The 23576-nt window shown below is 46.0% G+C and overlaps 1 protein-coding gene across 1 annotated transcript in view; it reads left to right on the top strand.

Moving 5' to 3' along the window:
* Positions 1 to 23576, top strand: part of LOC119962685 (A disintegrin and metalloproteinase with thrombospondin motifs 12-like) — a 740693-nt gene that overhangs the window by 431313 nt on the left and 285804 nt on the right. The window contains exon 13 of the mRNA XM_038790610.1: positions 8927 to 9060. Coding sequence (XP_038646538.1) covers positions 8927 to 9060 — 134 coding nt within the window. The remainder of the gene's footprint in view (positions 1 to 8926; positions 9061 to 23576) is intronic.

Raw genomic sequence — 23576 nt, 5'->3', positions numbered from 1 at the left:
CTCCTCCAAACCATTTTCTTGCTCAAATTGTAAACAAGCTTAGGTGGGATGTGTTGCCACTCTCCCTAGCAGGCAGGGTCCAGTCGGTCAAAATGACGGTGCTCCCGAGGTTTCTGTTCCTCTTCCAGTGTCTACCCATCGTGACCCCGAAGGCTTTTTTCAGGAGAGTCAGTAGGAGTATTACGGGGTTTGTGTGGGCGCAGAAGACCCCGAGGGTGAGGAGGGTATTCTTGGAGCGGGGCAGGGAATTGGGCGGGTTGGCGCTGCCCAACCTGTGTGGGTACGACTGGGCTGTGAACGTGGCAATGATACGTAGGTGGGTGATGAAGGGGGAGGGGGCGGCATGGAAGAGGTTGGAGGCGGTGTCCTGTGTGGGCACGAGCTTAGAGGCGCTGGTGACTGCGCCGTTGCCTCTCCCCCCAGCAAGGTATTCTACGAGTCCGGTAGTGGTGGCTACCCTCAAATTCTGGGGGCAGTGGAGGCGGCATAGTGGGGAGGTGAAGGTTTCAGTTTGGTCCCCGATACGGGGGAACCACCGGTTTGTACCAGGGAGGATGGACGGAGGGTTTTTGAGCTGGCACAGGGCAGGTATCAGGCGGATGGGGGACCTCTTTCTCGATGGGAAGTTTGCGACCTTAGAGGAGTTGGAGGGGAGGTGGGGTCTTCCTCCTCTTCTTGCGCATGGCTTAGTTTAATCCAACTAAAGGTGCTGCATAGAGCGCATATGATTGGGACCAGGCTGAGCCGGCTCTTTGGGGGAGAGGACAGGTGTGGCAGGTGTTTGGGGTGCCCAGCAAACCACACCGATATGTTCTGGGCATGTCCTGCGTTGGAGGGCTTTTGGAGGGGTGTTGCGGGGACCTTGTCAAGGGTGGGTGGCTCCAGGGTGGAGCCAGACTGGGGGCTCGCACTTTTCGGGGTAGCATCGGAGCCGGGAGTGCAGGAGGCGAAAGAGGCCGGTGCGTCCCTGGTAGCCCGGTGCAGGATTCTTTTCCAGTGGAAGTATGTGAAGCCTCCGAGCGCGAAATCCTGGGTCAACGACATGGCTGGGTTCATTAAACTGGAGAGGGTCATGTTTGCCCTAAGGGGGTCGGTGCAAGGGTTCTTCCGGCAGTGGCAGCCGTTTCTAGACTTCCTGGCAGAGCACTAGGGGGCGGTCAACTTCAGCAGCAACCCTGGGGGCGGGGGGGGGGGGGGGGGGGGGGGGGGGGCGGGAGGGGGGGGGGGGGGGGGGAGCTACTTGTTTGCTATAGAACAGTACAGCACAGAACAGGCCCTTCGGCCCTCGATGTTGTGCCGAGCAATGATCACCCTACTCAAACCCACGTGTCCACCCTATACCCGTAACCCAACAACCCCCGCCCCCCCCTCCCCCCCCCCCCTCCCCCCCAACCTTACTTTTTTAGGACACTATGGGCAATTTAGCATGGCCAATCCACCTAACCCGCACATCTTTGGACTGTGGGAGGAAACCGGAGCATCCGGAGGAAACCCACGCACACACGGGGAGGACGTGCAGACTCCGCACAGACAGTGACCCAGCCGGGAATCGAACCTGGGACCCTGGAGCTGTGAAGCATTTATGCTAACCATGGGGGATGGTTTCATGGTTTTATGCTCATTTTTTTTTTTGTTAATTTATTGCTTCTGTATTTGGAATTGGGGGGGGGGGGGGGGGGGGTTTACTGTTTTTCTTTGTTTTGTCGATAAAAATTTGTTGAAAATTTTGAATAAAAATTATTTTTTTTTAAAACACAGTACTGTCTATAAAGACAATCTCAGCATGGGGATGGAGGGCACGAACCTGTTTTCCCAGCAGGGAGATGTTCAATGCAGCAGAAGTGGCGCAGAGCTATGGCATGTAGGCTATGTGTACTAAAAACTGAAAATGCTAGACAGGTTCGGCAGGTCGGACAGCAGCCTGCTTCCCGGCGGTGTGCCGTTGCTGGAGGCGGGATTCTCCACTCCCGCTGCTGACAATGGGATTTCCCATTGCAGACACCCCACTCTGCTGGAAAGCCTATGCGCTGTCAGCGGAACGGAGAATACTGCCAGTGGAGAATTCACCCCTATGTTCTTCCACTGGACGTGAATTGCTCCCTAAGTTTTAGATTATGTTCTAGTTCTAAAATCTGCAACCAGTGGAAACATTTTATCTTTATCTACACTGTCTTTTCCTGTTAATATCTTTAAGACATCCAACAGATCACCCCCAGTCTTCTAAATTCTAAAGAAAACAGGCCTAATTTGTATAACCTCTCCTCATAACCTGACCCCTGAAGTCCAAATATCATTCTTGTCAACCTACATTGCTCTCCCTCCAAGGCCACAATATCCTTCCTAAGGTATGGTGCCCAGATTTGCTCACAATACTCAAGGGGGTCTAACCAGGGTTTTGTAAAGCTGAAACATAACTTCTGTGTCGTTATACACCAGTCCTCTAGATGTAAAGGCCATTCCAATAGCTTTCTTGATTAATTTCTGCACTTGTTCATGACATTTTAAAGATCTCTGCCCCAGAACCGCCAGGTCTCTTTGGACAGCCACTGAATTTAGCTTCACATCATCTAGAAAGGACCCCTTTGGTCCAAAATGGATAACTTCACAATTCCTTACATTAAAATACATCTGCCACAGTTTTACCCGTTCACCTAGTCTATCAATATCCTTTTGTAATTTTATCCTGTCATCTACACTTTCTACAATGCCACCCAACTTTGTGTCATCAGCAAATTTGTTACATGACTTTCTCTGCTAATTTCAAGTCATTAATAAATAATGTTAACAATTGAGGCTCCGACACAGGCCTGTGGGACACCACTAGTCACATCCTGCCAATTTGAGTACCTACCCATGTCAGTAATTTGTCCTCAATTCTATAGGCTTCTACCTTAGTTAAAGGTCTCTTATGTGGGACTTTGCCAAATGCTTCTGGCAGTCCATATAAACCTCCATAGGCATTCCCCTGCCCACTACTTTTGTCACCTCTTCAAAAAATTCAATGAGGTTTGTCAGGCATGAATCCAAGCTGGATTTCCCTGATTAACTGAGTTAGTAGCACCTATAGATAGTAAGTTTTTCCTTGTGCTGAAGAACTGTCTAACTGATCATTGTAAAGCTATTTTCTTTGATATTAATGTGGTTAATTCTGAGTTTAAATTAAAGTTTGTTTGGGCATCAATTGGTCAGAGTCATCACTCCTGGGGTGAAGTATCCTTTTGTCACAGTTTTGCAAATTTTAAAGAATTATTCAGAGTTCTTGTCCGGTATCCTAGCAGTTGGTGTCTGGTCTGGTATTCTAACATTCACCCTACCCATCACCCGATTTCTCTCCCTTCAGATTTTCCAGTGGTCATTTTTCTCATGCTAATCTCATTGATTTTAGGTATGTCCGTATCTTGCATGCCTGGCATCATATTTTAAAAGACCTTCCTTCTTGTCATGTTCAGAACTGTGGGAAAATTTCTCCCTCCAATTCAGTCGTTTGAATATTTTCCTCTTTTTTTCTCAGTGTAAAATTGGACTCTGGTTCCATTTTCAAAGACGGGCAAAGTTGACCCAGTTAACATTTATCTCTCAGCCAACACCTTCACAACACATTCTCTGATCATTTATCTTTCTGCTATTTGTAGAATCATGCTGTGTGCAAATTAGTTGCCGTGTTTGCCTGTATTGCAACACAGCCTATGCTTCAAAGGGCAGTTAATTGGCTGTAAATTGCTCTGAGACATGCTGGCAACACATAAAGGAGCAGATAAATGTAAATTATTTTCTTCTGAATTAGCTGATTTATGTCACGTTCTGCAGGAGCTGGCAGTTTTTGGTACCTCACCTGGGTATCCAATTTTATGATTGACTGTTTACAACAGGTGTTATCTGGTTTATTGTCTGTCTCTTGGCTTAATACCGAACCACCTTTCTTCCTTTTGCACTTACTCTTTAACTTTCTCTGAGTAGCTGAGGTTTTTATGAATTTAGAATACCCAATTATTTTTTCTCAATTAAGGGGCAATTTAGCGTGGCCAGTCCACCTACCCTGCACATCTTTGGGTTGTGGGGGTGAGACCCACGCAGATACAGGGAGAATGTGCAAACTCCACATGGGCAGCAGGGTAGCATGGTGGTTAGCATAAATGCTTCACAGCTCCAGGGTCCCAGGTTCGATTCCCGGCTGGGTCACTGTCTGTGTGGAGTCTGCACGTCCTCCCCCTGTGTGCGTGGGTTTCCTCCGGGTGCTCCGGTTTCCTCCCACAGTCCAAAGATGTGCGGGTTAGGTGGATTGGCCATGCTAAATTGCCCGTAGTGTCCTAATAAAAGTAAGGTTAAGGGGGAGGTTGTTGGGTTACGGGTATAGGGTGGATACGTGGGTTTGAGTAGGGTGATCATGGCTCGGCACAACATTGAGGGCCGAAGGGCCTGTTCTGTGCTGTACTGTTCTATGTTCTATGTTCTATGACAGTGACCCGGGGCCGGGATCGAACCTGGGTCCTCAGCGCCGTAGGCAGCAGTGCTAACCACTATATCATCGTGTGGTCCATGAGTTCGCTGAATTAATAATGGATAATCCAACAAACCTGCATGTTCAAGATGAGTCATAGAAGGAGAAATGTGCGTGGCACCATTTCATGCAGACCTATGTCCAGTCCCTCGGTGTAGGCAGTGCCTGGCTTTATGAACTGCAAACCCCACACAAACATCTGCAATGATATAAATAACGAGTAATCCAGAGGCCTAAATTAATGATCCTGAAAAAGAAGAGATGGGAATTTAAATGTATTTATTTAAATATATTCTGGAATAAAATGCTGGTATCAATAATGGGTGACCAAGAAACAATTGGGTTGTCCTAAAGACCATCTGGCTCACTAGGTCCTCGGGGGAGGAAATCTGCCACATTTACTAGTCTGTTCTACATGTGACTTTAGCCCCAAAGGAGGTTGACTCTTAATCGCACTTTGAGATCATCGAGCAAATTATTCAAGGCCGAATGGCCTACTCCTGTCCCTAAGTCCTATGTCCCTAGGTCCTAAATACTTGCCTTGTCAGCGATATCACAGGAGAGAATAATATGAATTATGCCTACTTATCTATAACTCATGTATATTGCTATGGCATCAATGGATATTGTAGAAGAGGTTATTCATGAAACCCACCTATTCAACCTTGTCCCTCGCCTGAGGTGTGGTGTTCCTCAGTCTAAACCGCCACTAGTCAGCCCTCCCCCTTAAAGGGGAAAGCAGCCTATGGTCATCTGGGGCTATGGGAACTTTACCTTTACTTTTATTGTAGAATGGGGTCATTTTAGCTCAGTTGACTGGACAACTAGATCATGGTGCAGAGTGAGGCCAACAGAGTTCAATTACCATCCCAGCTGAGGTTATTCATGAATGCCCCACCGACTCAACCTTATCCCTCGCCTGAGGTGTGGTGATCTTCAGATTAAATCACCACCAGTCAGCTCTCAGACTACGGTTACTTTACTTTACTTATTGTAGAATAATAGAAATGACTTATTGTAGAATAATAGAAATGACAACACAAATAATTCATGCCACCTATTGCATCTGCACCAAAACTAACTATTTGACTGGAGCCATCTATTCAAAGTAATTTTCCTACCTTTCCCTGTACCTAAATAAGTTCACAGAAATGTCACAGAATTGGGCCAGGTTTTGAGTCCTCAATCATTGCCCACAGCCTTCCTTGAGAGGTGGAACGTAGGCTCAGGCCTTGCTAATTTGACCCGATGTTGCTGTTTCCTCTCCCAGGGTATGGAGAATGGGAGAGACAATAAATAGCTTCTCTGGTTGCTGTTTTGCCCATTACCTTGTGCATTCTTTTGAGAAAACTGTTGAATGTGTCGAGCAGGTGTGTTTTAGTTGAAAGTAAGCCAGTCAAAAACATTACCTGTGTAAAAGTCAACCTTTTAGCTTCTTGTCTAAAAATATTGATCTAAAAATTTGACTTTTGGATGGGTATGGATGGCATTTTGTGTTTCTTAAACTGGTAAAAGTATTGCTTTTTCAAATCATTCATTGTATATATTATTGCGCAGAATGAGCTGAACTGAAACCGATATTTGAACAGAAATATCCAATCCTTGTGGGTCCTTTAGAAAAGTTGTCTTTTGTGTTTGCATAGTTCTTAGTGGACAAAAATGCTGTTGTACTATTCGATAAATATAGACAATTAGATTTTGTTATCACTATCTGCTTTGGGGGCTTGCATGATCATCCACTGTAACTTTGTGGGAAACTGGTGGAAACTCCAGCACAATGGCCGAATAGCTGCTGATGCTATTTATCTAGGGTTGCTGTCACAATCCACAGTGGGAAATTATGGACAGGCCTTGGAGATTCTACCTCTGTGAGTTCATGTTTACAACATGAAGCCTCACCATTCCAAATACATATCAAGAATGATGGCACAGATATCACCTGACCCAAAACAACTTTTCATCATTAATTTTAAGTGTTACACAGGGTTTAGTGAGAGGAAGAACTGAAGGAGATTAATATTAATAGAGAAATGGTGTTGGGGAAATTGATGGGATTGAAGTCTGATAAATCCCCAGGCACGGGTAATCTACATCCCAGAGAATTTAAGGAAGTGGCGCTAGAAATAGTGGATGCATTTGCGGTAAACTTCCAAGATTGTATGGACTCTGGAACAGTTCCTACATCTTGGAGGGTGGCTAATCTCACCCCACTATTGAAGAAGGGAGATAGAGAGAAAACAGGGAATTATACACCAGTCAGCTGGATGTCAGTAGTGAGGAAAATTCTAGAGTCTATTACAAAAGATTTTATAGCAGGGCACTTGGAATCAGACACGGTCAGCTTGGATTTACGAAAGGGAAATCATGTTTGTCAAATCTATTGGAATTCTTTGAGGGTGCAACTGATAGGGCACGATTTAACAGAAAAGTTTTTATGTGTGGTAGTGGGCATGAATTGCCAGGTGTTTCCCGATGGCCAACCCAGTGATACCGCTACCGTATCTAACGCCAATTAGGGCTGGTAATGATGCCGGGCTTCACGTCTCAAATTACTTTCCCACCGGCTGATTCGCCAGGACTGCTCCCAGCAACTCACTGCTAACAAGGCAGAGCAGCACTCATACTGATCCCGCAAAGCAAACGCCAGACAACATGTAGCCATGCCACCATCCAGACCAGCACCATAATTCAGGGATGCTGACCTGGCCAGACTGATGGGTGCCTTGTAGTCCAGACAGGATACATTGTTCCCCCTAGGGGCTCGAAGGGTTAGCCACAGGGCAGCCAGTACCATCTGTGAGTTAGCGCAAGGAGTGTGATAAGAAGGGTCGTCGCCCAGTGCCGCAAGAAGCTAAATTACCTTCACTGGGCCGCATGGGTGAGTTGGCATCGGCCCTTTTGCACCGGTCATGCCTGCCCCCCCCCCCCCCCACTTCCCTGAGCCTGGCGCCCCCCAGCATAATACTGCGACAATGTCCCAGCGCACCATGGCACCAACCAGCACACCCCACCCATGCCCAGCAGTGGTGCCCATGCCTGTTCCCCACCATGCACTCCCCTACACAATGCATGAAGCATGCAACTCACATTGCCCATCTGTGTCCCAGCAAGAAAAGCTGGCCCACAACAGACGGGAAAGAGCCCAGACAGGTATCAGAATTCTCTCGCCCTACGGGGAACGGGCCCCTGGAGGTCAAGGCCAGATGGGTCACAGAAATTGAGATTGACCTATGTCGCAGAGGTGGGTATCCAATGGTCCCCACTTAGATGACCTGTCACATGTGAGTTGTTCATGCCAGAGTAAAGATCTATCACTCCAATTGAGCAGAAGTCCATTCTCCCGCAGGATCTCCAGCCCATCCGGGGTGCCTCCCCACACCTGCCTCCCACAAGAACATCCCGGAGGAGAGCTCCAAGGATGACACATTGAGGCATCTCAGCTGTCATCCCCACCCTCCATCAGTGCAGAGACACACACCTTGGTGGGTGAAAGTAGCAGACAGGCTTCTGGGGCACCACACAATTGCTGATGCACATCAGGTGAAGGCAGGAATGTCCAGAGGGCCGGTGCCAACCGATCTGTGCTGCCCGGTGGAGGTCATTGATCTTCGTATGGCCCTGGGTGCCAGTCCTCCTGGTGACGATCCCCGAGCTGACGGCCAGTGTCACTTTCTCCCAGGCAACACTGGCTGCCCTGTGGCTGACCCTCCGAGCCTCTCGGAGGAACAGGGCACTCTGTCTGCGCTCTACCGTATCCAACAATCTGGCCAGGTTGGCATTCCCGAATCATGGGGCTGGTCTCCTTGGTGGCATGGCTGTGCGTTGTATGAAGTTTGCTCTGCAGGATCGATTTAAGTGCCACTCCCCCTTGTTAGCGGGGAGATAGCAGGCACGGCTCTGGTGAATCAGCCATCAGGACGATCATTTGTGGCGGGAAGCCCGTTGGGCATTGTTAAGTGGACCAATTAATGTTAGGTACCGGTGATGGCCTCGCCGGGTCGAGCATCGGGGAGCTTGTGGCACTTCCCGCTCGTTACAATACTGAGAGACTTTTCCATTAAATCGCACCCATAGTGTGTTTTCAAGAAGGAGTTAGATATAGTTGTTGGAGCAATAGAAATCAAAGGATATGGGGGGAAGCAGGACTAGGCTATTGAATTGGATGATCAGCCTTAATCATAATGAATTGAGGATCAGGATAGAAGGGCCGAATGGCCTCCGCCTGCTCCTATTTTCTATGTTTAAAACTAGGAAGAAAAAAAATAAATTTGTCAAAAGTTGAGGGTGACAAGAGAGGGAAATCAATTATGTCAATACTTTACGTGCTCCTTGTCATTTGTTGTTTGGTAAAGATCTGGTCAGGAATTTAAATGCACACTTTCAGCTGAATTATAAACACAGTGTTCTAACTTGCTGTCACTCTTTAAGCTAATCCCTGTGAACTGCACTGCCGGCCCATTGATGGAAATTTCTCTGAGAAGATGCTCGACGCTGTGATTGATGGAACATCGTGCACTGAGGCTGCAAACAGCAGAGATATCTGCATTAATGGCATATGTTGGGTATGTTTCCTTTGTATAAAGTCAAGCTTTTACCAACATCCACAGCAGTGTGTTGTGACAAGCTTGTGGTAACCTGTTATTATCGCTTTCCATTTCACTTGCAAATATCAAAGAACAATCCATCACTGTACTTGTTTTCTGCATGAAATGAAATAGATGTCACGGGAATGTAAGGCATAGATGAAAATGGTTGACCGCGTGGGGTTATTTATTTTTATGTAGCTACACTTAGAGATGGGTTCAGCTACACTTCATTGTTCCCTTTGCATTTAGCTTATTCAGTTCTAAAGTTTGACAATGAACAGATGGAAAAGCCCCATCTTGAGGTTTAAAGTTGGAAATCAGTTAAATACAGATCGTCAAACAAGCAGTTCCCTTCAAAACCAATTTTGACCTTAGTCATTGGATTATATGCCATTGAAGTGAATGGATAAACCACATTGACATAAAATCCAGAGACAGGAGAAATGGTAACATATTCTAAATGAATTTCTCACTTAACCGAGCAAATGCAGTTTTGGTAAACCTCATCTCCTGTATGCAATATGTTGGAAGTAACAGGATCTTACTGCAATGCATAACATTTGAATATAATTTCCTCTCAAGGGCATTTTTGCCAACTTTCAAATGGGAATTGAATCCATACAAAAAGCAGAAAAATGTAGGACTCTGGAGCCGAAGCAGGGAGTGAAATTCATTGGTAACTCTTCAGAAAGCTGGGGCAGACATGATGAGACATTTCACCTCTTTCTGTATTGAATAATTATCTCATTCTATAAAAAAAAGGTTTCTGCTCTCTGGATTTGATTTATACTCAGTAGTCTTAAATCAGAGTTAGGCTTTAATGTTAAGTCAAGCCTGGATCTTTGCATGTGGAGGATTGGGTGAGAGACAAACTTGCTTAGAGTAGCCCAGAGAAATTATATTCTCAATATGAACCCTTCACAATGAGCTGGACAGGTGGGGAGGGGTGGATGAGGTTTTGAAACAAGGAGAACAAATCCTCAACGCCACACACAGTGACTTTGTGTGCCCACATTTAGGAATGGCCCATTCATGAATGTATTTAAATCAAATACAGTTGGAAGCCAGATTTAGAATTCAGTGCTGCTCCACAGGTTTCTCAGGGGCTGGGAAAACGGCAGTCAAAGGCGGGTGGGGGAGCTCCTGCATCCTGACCTCACTCCCTCCCATTGCCTTTTCCAGCATTCCTTTAGAAACAGGAATGCGTCACCAGCCCCGTCAGGCAATCTTCGGCCTCCCCCTGCTGATCATTGTTGCTCTCAACCTGATTTCCCCTGTTCAAGCCTTTCTCTCACTTTGGCCCACATGCATGATCTGCCCATCCCAATTTCTCCCCATCCCAAGTCGCAGTGTCTTAAATTTCCCCAGTCTAATTGGTGGGGAACATTCCCTGGATCTTTAGATGTGGCTTCCGGCTGCTGATTTATCCTCTCAGTTCTAAATTTGTCTGACCACTGGCAGGAAAGGGATGATTTTGATGCCTTTTCTTGTACTATTCCAGCTCAAAACCATGGAGGGTCTTCCTTCCTCAGCCCTTTTCCTGTTTTTTCTGTCTTCAGGATTTAAAGTTTGGTAGCAATCTTTGCTTCTTGATGTATCTTGCCATGTGTCCTTACCTTTAGAGTTCAGTGCAGTGTGGACCTTCACTTTGAATTCTCTGCTTTCTGTTTAAAAAGGGCAGAAATCACTTGACCCTAACAAATTAAATTTTCGTATACTTCATCTCTTATATGCAAAATGTTCTCAGTATTGGGATCTTTCGGAAATAACTTTGTAGAAAATTTCCTCATACAGTATTTACATGTACTTTCAGACGGGAATTGGCTCCCTTTCTAAAAAGGAAAAACATGCACAGGCTAAGAGGAGGGGAGTGGAACTTACTGTCAGCTCTTCAGAGAGCTCAGAGTTGCAGAGGGACCAAATGGCTCATTCTGTGTTGTGTGATACGATTATTTGATATTCTGTGAGAAAGAATGCAGCAATTTCTACTTCTTTTCATGTATTTTATCTTGTTTCCCCTTGAAAACTTCAGAAAATGAAGCCGTTTTGGACTTCTCCTTAATCTTTTTTTTATAAAGAGCTGAAATCTCACAAAACCTATTATTAAAGACATGCCAGACAGGAAGGTCAGAGAAATGTTCTGGAACTGTCTTTTTTTGATTGCAGAAAGTATTAACATGCCCAGCAAAGCACAATGAGCAAAGTGGACAAATACAGTTTAATAGTCCCCAAGAAACCAATTATTGTGCGCAACTGACGATTGGCTTGGAAAAACTTGTGGTTTTAACTCTTCTACATAAAGTATCCATAGTGTCTTGAAGCGTGCTTGATGCTTAGGTTTTCCAATAAAATCCAGTATATAAATGTTGGAACATCGATTTTTAATTAATAGGCAAGTTTGGTCGACCTTTTCTTCAATTGAGATTCCTTGGATTGGTATGACTTTGTATTGAAACAGATATAATGTGCTGGATTCTCCGTTTGGGAGACTAAGTCCCCACATCGGCATGAAAATGGTGGTGGTGTAAGCCAGGAAAACTGGTGCAAAACAGCCTCCAATTCGACGTTTCCTTATCACTTTTCCTGCTAAAGGAGTGGTTCTCATTTTTTCTTTCTTTTGCAGAACCCTTTATTCATAGATTGATAATTATGGACACTTCATTTTGAATTAAAACACTGGGAAATACCCATAATGTGGGAGTACTGCATGTGAAGAATCTTTTAGGAAAGCAGGTATTTATTTCCAGATATCATTGAGATAGCTGTACCTGTTTCTCGCTGCAGGGACCAGTCAAAAGCATAGCCTGGGGCAAGCAGAGCACCGAGATAGCTTTGGGGGATCAGGGAGAGAACGGGAGCCCTGGAAGAATAGATTATGAAGAGAGCAAGGGAAGAGCAGATGCAGGAGATAGAGAGAGCAGCGGAAATGGAGCAAAGAATATGGAGAAACATGAGCTCACAGAGAGCAGGAACATTTCAGGAACAGAACTCGGAATGATTACTATTGCACCCAGGGGCAGAGAAGAACCGGGAAAGGGAGGAGGGGTGGAAAGGAGGAGCAGAGTATGTCACTGCTTACCATCGAAAGTTGCCCACATCATTCACTTGGAAAGCCAGTGCTACATGGTGAAACCCCCAAAATGTCTCCATGGACTGCAGTTTGAGGATGCCTGTGTTGAAATGATCTATTTTGTATTGAACTGTATTGGTAGGAACATAGGATTTCGGAGCAAGAGTTGGTCATTTGAACCTTTGAGCCTGCTCTGTCAGTCAATAAGATCATGGATGATCTGGTTGTGATCTCAGCTTCACTTTCTTGTCCTCTCCCCAAAGCCCTTGACTCGCTTGTCTATCAAAAACCTAACTAACTCTTTCTTGAAAAAATTCAATGGCCCAACTGCCACTGCATGTGAGGAAGAGAATTCTACAGACCCTCTGAGAGAGAAAAAATTCTCCTCATCTCCATATTGAGTGAGAGACCTCTAACTCCGGGCATCCACACTATAGACCCACAGCTTCTTGTACATTTCTGTAAGATCACCTTTCACGCTTCCAAAATCTAATGTGTATAGGTCTGACCTTTTCAACCGTTCTTCATAAAATAAGCCCTCCATCTCAGGTCTGAGTCAAATGATCCTTTTCTAAACTGCTTCAAATGCAATTATATATTTTTTTCCAAAAAGATCAAAACTGTGCAGTTTCAGTGAAACCTCCCTTCTCATAGAATCATAGAATTCCGACAGTGCAGAAGGAGGCCACTCGGCCCTTCGAGTCTGCACTGACCCTCTGAAAGAGTACCCTACCGAGACACAAGGCCCCATCCTATCTCCGTAACCCAGTCACCCCACCTAACCTTTTGGGCTGTAAGGGGCAATTTATCATGGCCAATACATCTGACCTGCACATCCTTGGACTGTGGGACTGAACCAGAGAACCCAGAGGAAACCCACACAGATATGGGAAAAGCGTACAAATTCCACACAGAGATTCACCCAAGGTTGGAATTGAACCCAGGTTCCTGGCGCTGTGAGGCAGCAGTACTAACCACTGTACAAAATGCCACCCACATATTCCATTCCCTTTGCAGTAAATGCCAAAATTCTATTTGCCTTCCTAGTCACTTGCTGCACCTGCATGTTGACTTTTTATGCACCAGGACATCCAGATGCCTTTGTACCACCATCTCTCTCCATTTAAATAAAGTACTACTTTTCTATTCTTCAATACCAATTTATTTATTCAGCTAAATTTAGCTACCATACATTTGATCCTTTCATCCAAGTCATTGATATAAATTGCAAATAGTGGAGGCCCCAGCCCTGTGGCACTCCACTAGTTACAGCTTCCCAACCTGAAAAAAGACCGATTTAACCCAATCTCTGCTTCCTGTTAACTAAACAATCCTTTACCCATGTAAATAAGTGACCTTCTCCACTTATCATGTTTTATTATTATTTTCACAAAATCATATGCCTGGATCTTTGCAAAGTCGGAGAATGCCCCATCCTTACAAAAATAAAGGAAGTGGCCAAAATCCAGAAACCCTCTCGCCATACATGGCACCTACTATATTCGTTGGGGTGGGAATGGGACCGGATCAAGATTTGGGCACATGTATTTCACGGATGTGAAATTCTGATAACTTTTAAAACTCCTGTCCTTTAAATTTTTGAAAAACTGTATGGAATGTTAAAGAAAACATTGCTTGCTATTTCACTCTGTTGACTTATGTCTGAGGGCTATTATTACTAGAATTATGTGGCATGTCTGATTTGACAACCTTCTATTATCACAATGGGTGCTTTCCGTTTCACAGTTTGATAGGCAGCTTCAAGTGATTGTTGACTCTCTGAAGTGAGGCTATGAAATTCAGGGTTTTTTTTAATAAGGAATTAAGCAATTGAATGAAATATAACGTTTATGTAGTTGAAGGAATGTAAATTTGTGAACTCTTTGGAGGATGATGTTAAACTTCAAAAGGACATAGACCTTGGTGGTAACTCAGACTTAAATATATTCAGTCCTCCACTTCTCTATCTTTGGAATTCTCTTCCCCACAGAAAAGTAGAGGCTTGAATATGTTGAAGGTTGAGTTTGACACATTTTTGATTTATAAGGAAGTCAAAGATTTTGAGGGGCAGGGAGGAAAGTGAAGATAAAGTCATGATTAAATCAGCCATGAACTTATCCAATGGTGGAGCAGAGCGAGGTGTGAATGATTACTCCTGCTACTATTTCTTCTGTTCCCATCTATCTGCCCACTTATCCACTGCTGTTTGTTTTCTGGTATTTGAAGGTACCAGCAGGTATTGGGGAGTCGGCGGCATAGTAGTATTGTCACTGGACGAGTAATCAAGAGACTCAGGGTAGGTGGGGTTATCGGGTAGGGCAGGGAGTGGGCCTAGGTAGGGTAATAGCAAATTACTGCGGATGCTGGAATCTGAAATGAAAGAGAAAATGCTGGAAAATCTCAGCGGGTCTGGCAGCACCTAGGTAGGGTGCTCTTTCAGAAGGTCGGTGGGGACTCAATGGGGTGAATGGCCTCCTGCTACACTGTAGGAATACTATGATTGTCGTAAAAACCTATCTCATCCACCAATGTCTTTTAGCGAAGCAAATCTGCCATCCATACGTGGTCTGGCCTATATGTGACTCCAGACCACAGCAATGTGGTTGACACTTAAGTGCCCTCTGAAATGGCCTAACAAGCCACTCAATTGTATTGAACCGAACAAAAACATAAAAAGGAATGAAACCAGATGGACCACTGGCATCGACCTAGGCACCGGAAACAACAACGGCAAACTCAGCCTGTCGACTCTGCAAACCCCTCCTTACTAGCATCTGGGGGCATGTGCCAAAGTTGGGAAAGCTATCTCAGACATAGTAATACTCACAGAATCATACCTTCCAGACAACGTCCCAGACACGACTATCACCATTCCTGGGTGTGTCCTGTCTCACCGGCAGGACAGACCCAGCAGAGGAGCGGCACAGTGGTATACAGTCGGGAGGGAGTTGTCCCGGGAGTCCTCAGCATCAACTCTGGGCCCCATGAAGTCTCATGGCTTCAGGTTAAATTTGGGAAAGGAAACCTCCTGCTGATTATCACGTACTGTTCACAATTAGCTGATGAATCAGTAATCCTCCCATGTTGAAAACCACGTGAAGGAATCACTGAGGGTGGCAAGGGTGCAGAATATACTCCTCTGGAGGTCCCCAGCATCACAGATGTCAGGCGTCAGCCAATTTAATTCACTTCACATTATGTCAAGAAACGGTTGAAGGCAGTGGATACTACAAGGGCCTTGACAACATTCCATCAATAGTCCTGAAGACTTGTGCTCCAGAACTTGCCATGACCCTAGCCAAGCTGTTCCAGTACAGCTACAACACTGGCATCTACCCAAACATATGGAAAATTGCCAGGTGTGTCCTGTGCACCAGAAACAGGACAAATCCAACCAATTACAGTCCTATCCGTCTACTCTCCATCATCATCAGTGATGGAAGGATTCTTCAATAGTGCTATCAAGCAGCATTTACTCGGCAATAACCTTCTCACAGATAATCAGTTTGGGTTCTGACAGGGTCTCAGTTCCTGACGTCATTACAGCCTTGGTTCAAATATGGACAAACAAGTTGAATGCTAGAGGTGAGGTGAGAGTGACTGCCCTTGACATCAAGGCAGCATTTGACCAAGAATAGCATCAGGGAGCCATAAACTGGAGTCAATGGGAATCAGGGGCGAAACTCTTCGCTGGAAGTAATCATACCTGGCACAAAGGAAGATGGTTGTGGTGTTTGAAGGTCAATCATCTCAACTCTAGGACATCACTGCAGGAGTTCTTCAGGAAAGTGTCCGAGTCCCAACAATCTTCAGCTACTTCATCAATTACATCATAAGATAAGAAGTGGGGATGTTCGCAGATGCCTGCACAATGTTCAGCACCATTCATGACTCCTTAGCCCCAGGTATTCCTGGGGCAGCAGGATAGCATGGTGGTTAGCATAAATGCTTCACAGCTCCAGGGTCCCAGGTTCGATTCCCGGCCGGGTCACTGTCTGTGTGGAGTCTGCACGTCCTCCCCCTGTGTGCGTGGGTTTCCTCCAGGTGCTCCGGTTTCCTCCCACAGTCCAAAGATGTGCGGGTTAGGTGGATTGGCCATGCTAAATTGCCCGTAGTGTCCTAATAAAAGTAAGGTTAAGGGGGGGGTTGTTGGGTTACGGGTATAGGGTGGATACGTGGGTTGAGTAGGGTGATCATGGCTCGGCACAACATTGAGGGCCGAAGGGCCTGTTCTGTGCTGTACTGTTCTATGTTCTATGTTAGTTAATGAAGCAGTCCATGTCCAAATGCAGCAAGAACTGGATATTATCCAGGCTTGGGCTCCACACAAGTGCCAGGCAATGACCATCTCCAACAAGAGAAGATCTAACCATCGCTCCTTGACATTCAATGGCATTACGAGCGCTGAATCCCCCACAATCCTGGGGGCTACCAGTGATCAGAAACTGAACTGGACTAGCCATATTAATACTGCGGCTACCAGAGCAGGTCAAAGGCTAACTCACCTCCTGACCTGCCAAAGTCTGTCCACTATCTACAAGGCACAAGTCAGGAGTGTAATGGAATACTCTCCACTTGCCTGGATGAGTGCAGCTCCAACAACACTCAAGAATCTCGACACCACCTAGGACAAAGCAGCCCGCATGATTGCTCCCCCTTCCACAAACATTCAAACCCTCCACCACCGCTGAACAGTGGCAGCCATGTGTGCCATCTACAAAATGCACAGTCGTAACTTGCCAAGGTTTCTTAGGCAACACTTTCCAAACCCACAACCGCTGCCATCTTGAAGGACAAGAGCAGCAGATACCTGGGAACCCCACCACCTGGAGGTTCCCCTCCAAGTCACTCACCACCCATACTTGGAAATATATCGCCGTTCCTTCACCGTCTATGGGGCTACATACTTGAACTTCATCCCTAACAGCACAGTGGGTGTACCTACAACTCAGGTGCTGCAGCTGTTAAAGAAGACAACTCACCACCACCTTCTGAAGGGCAACTAGGGATGGTAATAAATGCTAGCCGAACCAGCGACACCCACATCCCGTAAGATTAATTACAATAATAGTACGGTGCGAAGTTCACCCAGCAGCGGAACAATCATTAGCAATCATGGATTTTTGATCACCTCCTTCTTTTGGCTCAGGTTGATTTATTGACGACCAGATATAATCACTGTGGCTAATTTCAGCTTGCTTTCAATTTTGACATCGCTGCCGGATATAAATGGAGTGTTTTCCATGTGAGAAGATACTGGAAAGCAGAAGATTTGAGTATACCTGGTGCACATGACCAAACTGCTCTGGAGGCATTTCCATTCAAGACGTTCAGCTCTCCCATTCTTTCTTATCATGGTACATCGTTCTGACTTCAGTGTCAAAGAAGATCTATGGAAATCACGAGAAACAAATAATGCTGCATTATTGCAGAACTTAAGGAATTAATTTACTTTTTTTTGCTAATCTCTCTGTAGTTCACTGTGATACTAAAGATGGTTGATTTGTTTTTATAAGCCAAATGACTATTTGTCCTTGAATGCTTTGGAAACTTGTGCTGGTCATGTCTAGAATTTAGTGCTGTATAGTACATCAGAATCTTGGAAAAACTACAGTGCTTGTTTGCAGTCGTTATCCTCAAAGCTGCAGCACAAACATATTTCACGTGAATCCACATGATACATATGTTTTCGAAGGAAGTAAGTCAGGACTAAATGAAGTTCTGCAATGGCAGTAGCTTGAACAGAGGAGCCATGGCCAACTGGTACAGCAAAGAATACAGAGTTTTGCTATTGTCTGTCTGTGCAAAATAATTTAGCCCAAAATCTGTTTATGATTTCAGTAAATGTTAAAAGCATGTACCTCACCAACATGGTGCCAATCAAATACTAATAATTTAATAGTTAAAATGTTTTAATAGTTTAATGCCACTGAGAGTCAAACACATTCCTTACAAGAATATTTTGTCAAATTGATTCATGTTTAAGCTTGTTTTGAACTGCAGTGAACTGTATACCAGTTAGACATCAGTTGAAATTTGGTTCGGTGATAGGTTTTGCAGCCTGATGGCACAGATTTTATGCCCTGTCCCCTGGAATTAAAAGGTCAGTGGTGAGCCAGTCCATGAACAACTACCCCTCTGTCATCTCGTAGTCAGTTGATTGATTGATATTTATTGATATTTATTGTCACATGTACCGAAGTACAGTGAAAAGTATTTTTCTGCGGCCAAGGGAATGTACACAGTACGTACATAGTAGACAAAAGAATAATCGACAGAGTACATTTACAAATGGTATATCACAAATAGTGATTGGTTAATGCCACAAGTGGTAACATTGAGAATGCTCTAAAATAAAAGCAGAAAATGCTGAAAAAGCTCAGCAGTTCTGGCGGCATCTGTGCAGAAAGACACAGAGTTAGCGTTTCGAGTCCAGAATGACTCTTCTTCGTAACTGTTCTGAAGAACAAATAGTGATTGGTTACAGTGCGGAACAAGGGCCAAACAAGCAATACATGTTGCCGCATCTTCTGCTTTATCCCACTGAATCTTAGTTAGTTTGAGTGGCTAAATAAATTACAATTTAATTATTTTTTTTACACAGAGGATAGTGGAAGTCTGGAATCAGCTGCCCAAGTTGGTGGTGGAGGCAGAGGCCCAAAACTCTTTTAAAAAGTACCTGGTTCTGCACCTCAAGTGCTGTAAGCTACAGGGCTATGGACCGGGTGCAGGATGGTGGGATTAGAGAGGGCACCTAGGTGTCTTGGGGCTGGCATGGACAAGATGAGCCAAATGGCCTCCTGTGCTGTAACTTTTCTATGGTTCTAAGGTTAAGAGGAGATTCTGTATTCAAAATTGTGAAAGGTTTTGGTAGATTAATTAAGAATGAACCATTTGCACTGGGAAGAGGGCCAATAACTAGGGGACGCAGAATTAATATAATTGGAAAAAACAAATCGAGGCGGGAAATTAGAAGAATTTCTTTTTTGCAGCAAGTTGTTATGATTTGGAGCTCATTGCCTGAAAGTGTGGTTGAAGCAGATTCAATAGAATCTGGGTTCCTGGGTTGAAAGAAACCAAGATCCTCTGGATGCTGATATTTATAGTGAGATCTAGTGGTGCCTTCCAGTGGTAGTGTTACAGTTAGATCTGATAATTAACCCTTTAGTTATCTACATATATACATATCATTACGCACGCCTCTATGAGCAATTACTGAACTGAAATCGAGGATTACCTCTTGTCAGAATGATGGTAAAGATGTTAAATATTGCAATGTGAGAGTTTAAGGCAAGCAACATGGAACTTGCTGATGAGCAACGAGATGGCAAATCAGCCGATGGCATCACTGCAGCACAGGCTAGTGCAGGATAGAATGAGCCAGGCCAGTGCAGGAGCAAATACTCCAATCAACAAGATGCATACGCTGCCATTCAGTATATTTCAGTCTCATTCAGTTTCAAAAATAAAAGTTAACAACTTTGCTTCCTCTCACAAAATCAAAGAAGTTATTGTCGTAAATTCACATGAGTGGAGTGTCCAGTTAGTCCACATCCACTATCAGTGACTCTGTCTGCAGGATTCCATTCTTTTTCCTCGAAGAGACTTGCTGAAGACCAGGCTTGTGAGTGATGGTGATTGGAACCACCAGAACGTGACTATCTGCAGCCATTATATCAGACTATCGATGGTCCAATTTGAATAACAGGATTTGAACAAGAGAATATGGAAGAGGGACAGAATTTTAAGATTTTCTTGCTTCGTTCCTTGATAGCATAGCAATTTAGACAGCTTTTTTTCGACACTTTTTCTTTACAAAATCATCAATTGTGCCATCATAGGTAAAATCATGTGAGCACACACTTTCAATCATCAATCTTGCTGAACTTGTCAAATGTTTCTGACTCATTGTAATTCGCAAATAATTTTTAACACTTTTCAATACAGAAAAAGAACCTTCGCTGTTGCTGGCCTGCCTTCAGTCCTGGGTTGAGTCGGCTGATCACCTCGCCTGCTGCTCCCCTCAGTGGCTGACCTCACCTTGTGGTGGCCTTCAGAGCCTCATGCCTGTTGGTGGTCTGCCCTGCTAGAGTTATAAACCTGCTCACGTCACCTGCCTCGCTCGGCAACAGACCTCACTTCATGGTCGCTGTCGGTGTCTCGTGCTCGCTGGTGCTTGACTGCTCTGGATCGAGTCACAAGCATGCTCATCTGCCCAAAAATGGTAAAACCTCAGCAGCCTCTGCCACTCCCTCCTCGCCCACTGGCCTCCCATCATTCCTTGCGTGTACAGGTGCGTTCAAGTTAACCAGTCGTGCGGTTCAGACCATTGTTTACATGCTCTTTCAGACTCACCAATCAGAGTTTGATTTTGCTCTGCATTGCCTGCTGAAAGGCTCAATGTTAGAGCCCTGTGCCTAGACATGGTGTGTTTCATTGTAAATTCACCTCTAGTAGAAGTGTAGGTATGGAGAATACTCCAGTCGATGGTGAATGACAGTTAACAGCCAAGCATTGTTTGAAATTTAAACCCGATAGTTTGGGGTAATTCTCTGGCCGGATTGCACTCGGCGCAGATCTCGCTACATTAGGAGAAGTGCAGGAGAGCCCCAAAATGGTTTAGCTCAACTGGCTGGACAGCTGGTTCATAATGCAGAGCAAGGCCAACAGCACGGGTTCAATTCCTATACGAACTGAGGTTAATTATGAAGGCCTTCTGAACTTTTCCCCTTTCCTGAGATGTGGTGATCCTGAGGTTAAATCACCACCAATCAGCTCTCCCCCTCAAGGGGGAAAACAGCCTATAGTCATCTGGGACTATGTTGACTTTAGTTACTTTCATTGACAGGTCTAGGCTATTTCAAAGGTGGGATTAGCTTTGTTTGTTTAAATAGCTCTTCATAGCCCATTAACTCTGAAGTGCTTCCTCTGTTGTGCGGGTGTTTTTAACCGCAGTTCTTTCTGCTGAGGTTTCCTCTGTTTTGAAGTCCTTCCTAAAAAGATGATAGGCGGGATTCTCCTTTCTGGGGACTAAGTCCCCACGCCGGCGGGAAAACCGGCTCGAACCACTCCGGCGTCAACAGCCCCCGAAAGTACGGAATTCTCCGCACTTCCAGGGGCTAGGTGGACATTGGAGGGGTTGCCGCCGCACCAGCCGGCGCTGAAGGGACTGCGCGAGTCCGCACATGCGCCAAAGGGCCGGCGTGTACCTGCGTATGCGCAGAACCTTGGGCGTGTTCTGGCTTCTCCGGGCCAGCCATGGCGGAGCTCTACAAGGGCTGGCGCTGAAGGAAGGAGTGCCCCCATGGCACAGGCCCGCCCGCATATCGGTGGGCCCCGATCGCAGGCCTGGTCACCCTGGGGGACCCCCCCCCCGGGGATCGGATCCCCCCGCGCCCCACCGAGGACCATCCCAGCCGACTTACCTGACAGGTCCCACCGTGTGGGACCATGTCTAATCCATTGCCCCCAGACTCTCAGGGCTGCCACCACCACAGGGCTGGTGGAGTACCATGCCAGCGGGAACGGCAGAGGCGCCGTTATCAATGCCCCTAAGCTGGTGGCCTTACATGAAGCCACCTCCATACGCTCACATGCCAACACTCCCCCCACCGCCCACTTCCTGATCATGGCTTTATTCGCCAATGAAGTTTGACAGCGCCAGCCCGCCCTCTCCCTGGCTCCGTTCAAGCATCCCCCTCATTACTCACGGGGTCTTGCCCGCCCATACAAAACCAGTGATCACTTTGTTGACCCATTTTTAAAAGCACCGCAGAATAAAGATGGGGAGACACTGAAACACAAACAAGAATCTCGGAAGGACTGTCATCTTCACGGTCTGCACCCTCCCAGCTAGTGTCAACGGGAGCGCTTCCCACCTTCGAAAACCGTCCTTCATTTGTTCTACTAGTCGGGCCAGTTTGAGTTTGTGCAGCTGTTCCTATTCCCGCGCCGCTTGGATGCCTAGATACTGAAAGCTTCCCCCCTACCATTCTAAACGGCAGCTCTCCCAGTCGCCTCTCCTGTCCCCTCGCCTGGACCGCAAACATCTCACTTTTTCCCATATTTAGTTTATACCTCGAAAACCGGTCAAATTCCCCCAGAATCCTCATGATTTCTTCCATCCCCTCTGCTAGGTCTGATACATACAGGAGCAGGTCATCTGCGTAAAGTGAGACTCTGTGTCCCCTCCCCCATGGACCAGCCCCTTCCAGCCCCTTGAGGCTCATCTCAGTGCAACTTCCAGCGGCTCTATGGCTAACGCGAACAGCAATGGGGAAATGGGGCATCCCTGTCTCATCCCCCGATGCAGCCTAAAATAGTCCGATGTTGTCCTATTCATCTGTATGCTCGCCACAGGTGCCTGATACAGCAACCTGGCCCAGTCAATAAAGCCCTGCCCAAATCCGAACCGTCCTAGTACCTCCCACAGATATTCCCATTCTACTCAATCAAAGGCCTTCTCTGCATCCATTATGACCACTATCTCCTCATCCCTACCTTCTGGGTGCATCATGATCACGTTTAATAGCCTTCTTACATTGGCCTCCAACTGCCTTCCTTTAACAAACCCCGTCTGGTCCTCCCCAATAACGTCCTCAATCCTCGAGGACAAAAGTTTGGCCAGCAGTTTGGCGTCCACATTCAATAGGGATATCGGCCTGTAGGACCCACACAGCTCCAGGTTCTTGTCCCGCTTCAGGATCAGCGAAATCGTGCCCTCCCTGTGGTTAGCAACCCGAACACCACCTGTAGCCTCTGCCGTTCCCTTAAAAGCCCTGCCTCTAGGGTCTCCGCATACCTCCTGTCAATCTATAGTATCTCCTTTCCCAGTCGGTCCATCTCTGCCTTGTCTACCTTCTCCCTGTGGGCCCGTATCAAGATCAGCTCCCCTCTCACCACCGCCTTCAATGCTTCCCAGACCACCGCTGCTGAAATTTCCCCCATGTCGTTGACTTCCAGGTAGTTCTGAATACATTTCCTCAGCCGCCCGAACACCTCATCGTCAGCTAAAAGTCCCACGTCCCGCCTCCAGTGCGGGCGCTGGTTACTGTCTTTACTAACTTGGAGGTCAATCCAGTGCGGGGCATGGCCTGAGATTGTGATCGTCGACGCGCAAATAATTCTTGTGGTGTTGGACACAGGCGGTCAACTTCTGGAATGTTTCAGGACGGCATGGTGGTGCAGCGGTTAGCACTGCTGCCTCACGGCGCCGAGAACCTGGGTTCGATCCTGGCCCTGGGTCACTGTCCATGTGGAGTTTGCACATCCTCCCCGTGTCTGTGTGAGTCTCACCCCCACAACCCAAAAAGATGTGCAGGGTAGGTTAATTGGCCACACTAAATTGCCCCTTAATTGGAAAAAAAAAGAATTGGGTACTCAAAATTTATATTTAAAAAAAACTTCTGGAATTTTTCTAACA

The sequence above is a fragment of the Scyliorhinus canicula genome, chromosome 3, assembly GCF_902713615.1.
Source record: "Scyliorhinus canicula chromosome 3, sScyCan1.1, whole genome shotgun sequence".
Classification (NCBI taxonomy): domain Eukaryota; kingdom Metazoa; phylum Chordata; class Chondrichthyes; order Carcharhiniformes; family Scyliorhinidae; genus Scyliorhinus; species Scyliorhinus canicula.
The sequence above is the reverse complement of the archived record's forward strand: the minus strand, read 5'-3'. Positions and strand labels throughout refer to the sequence as shown.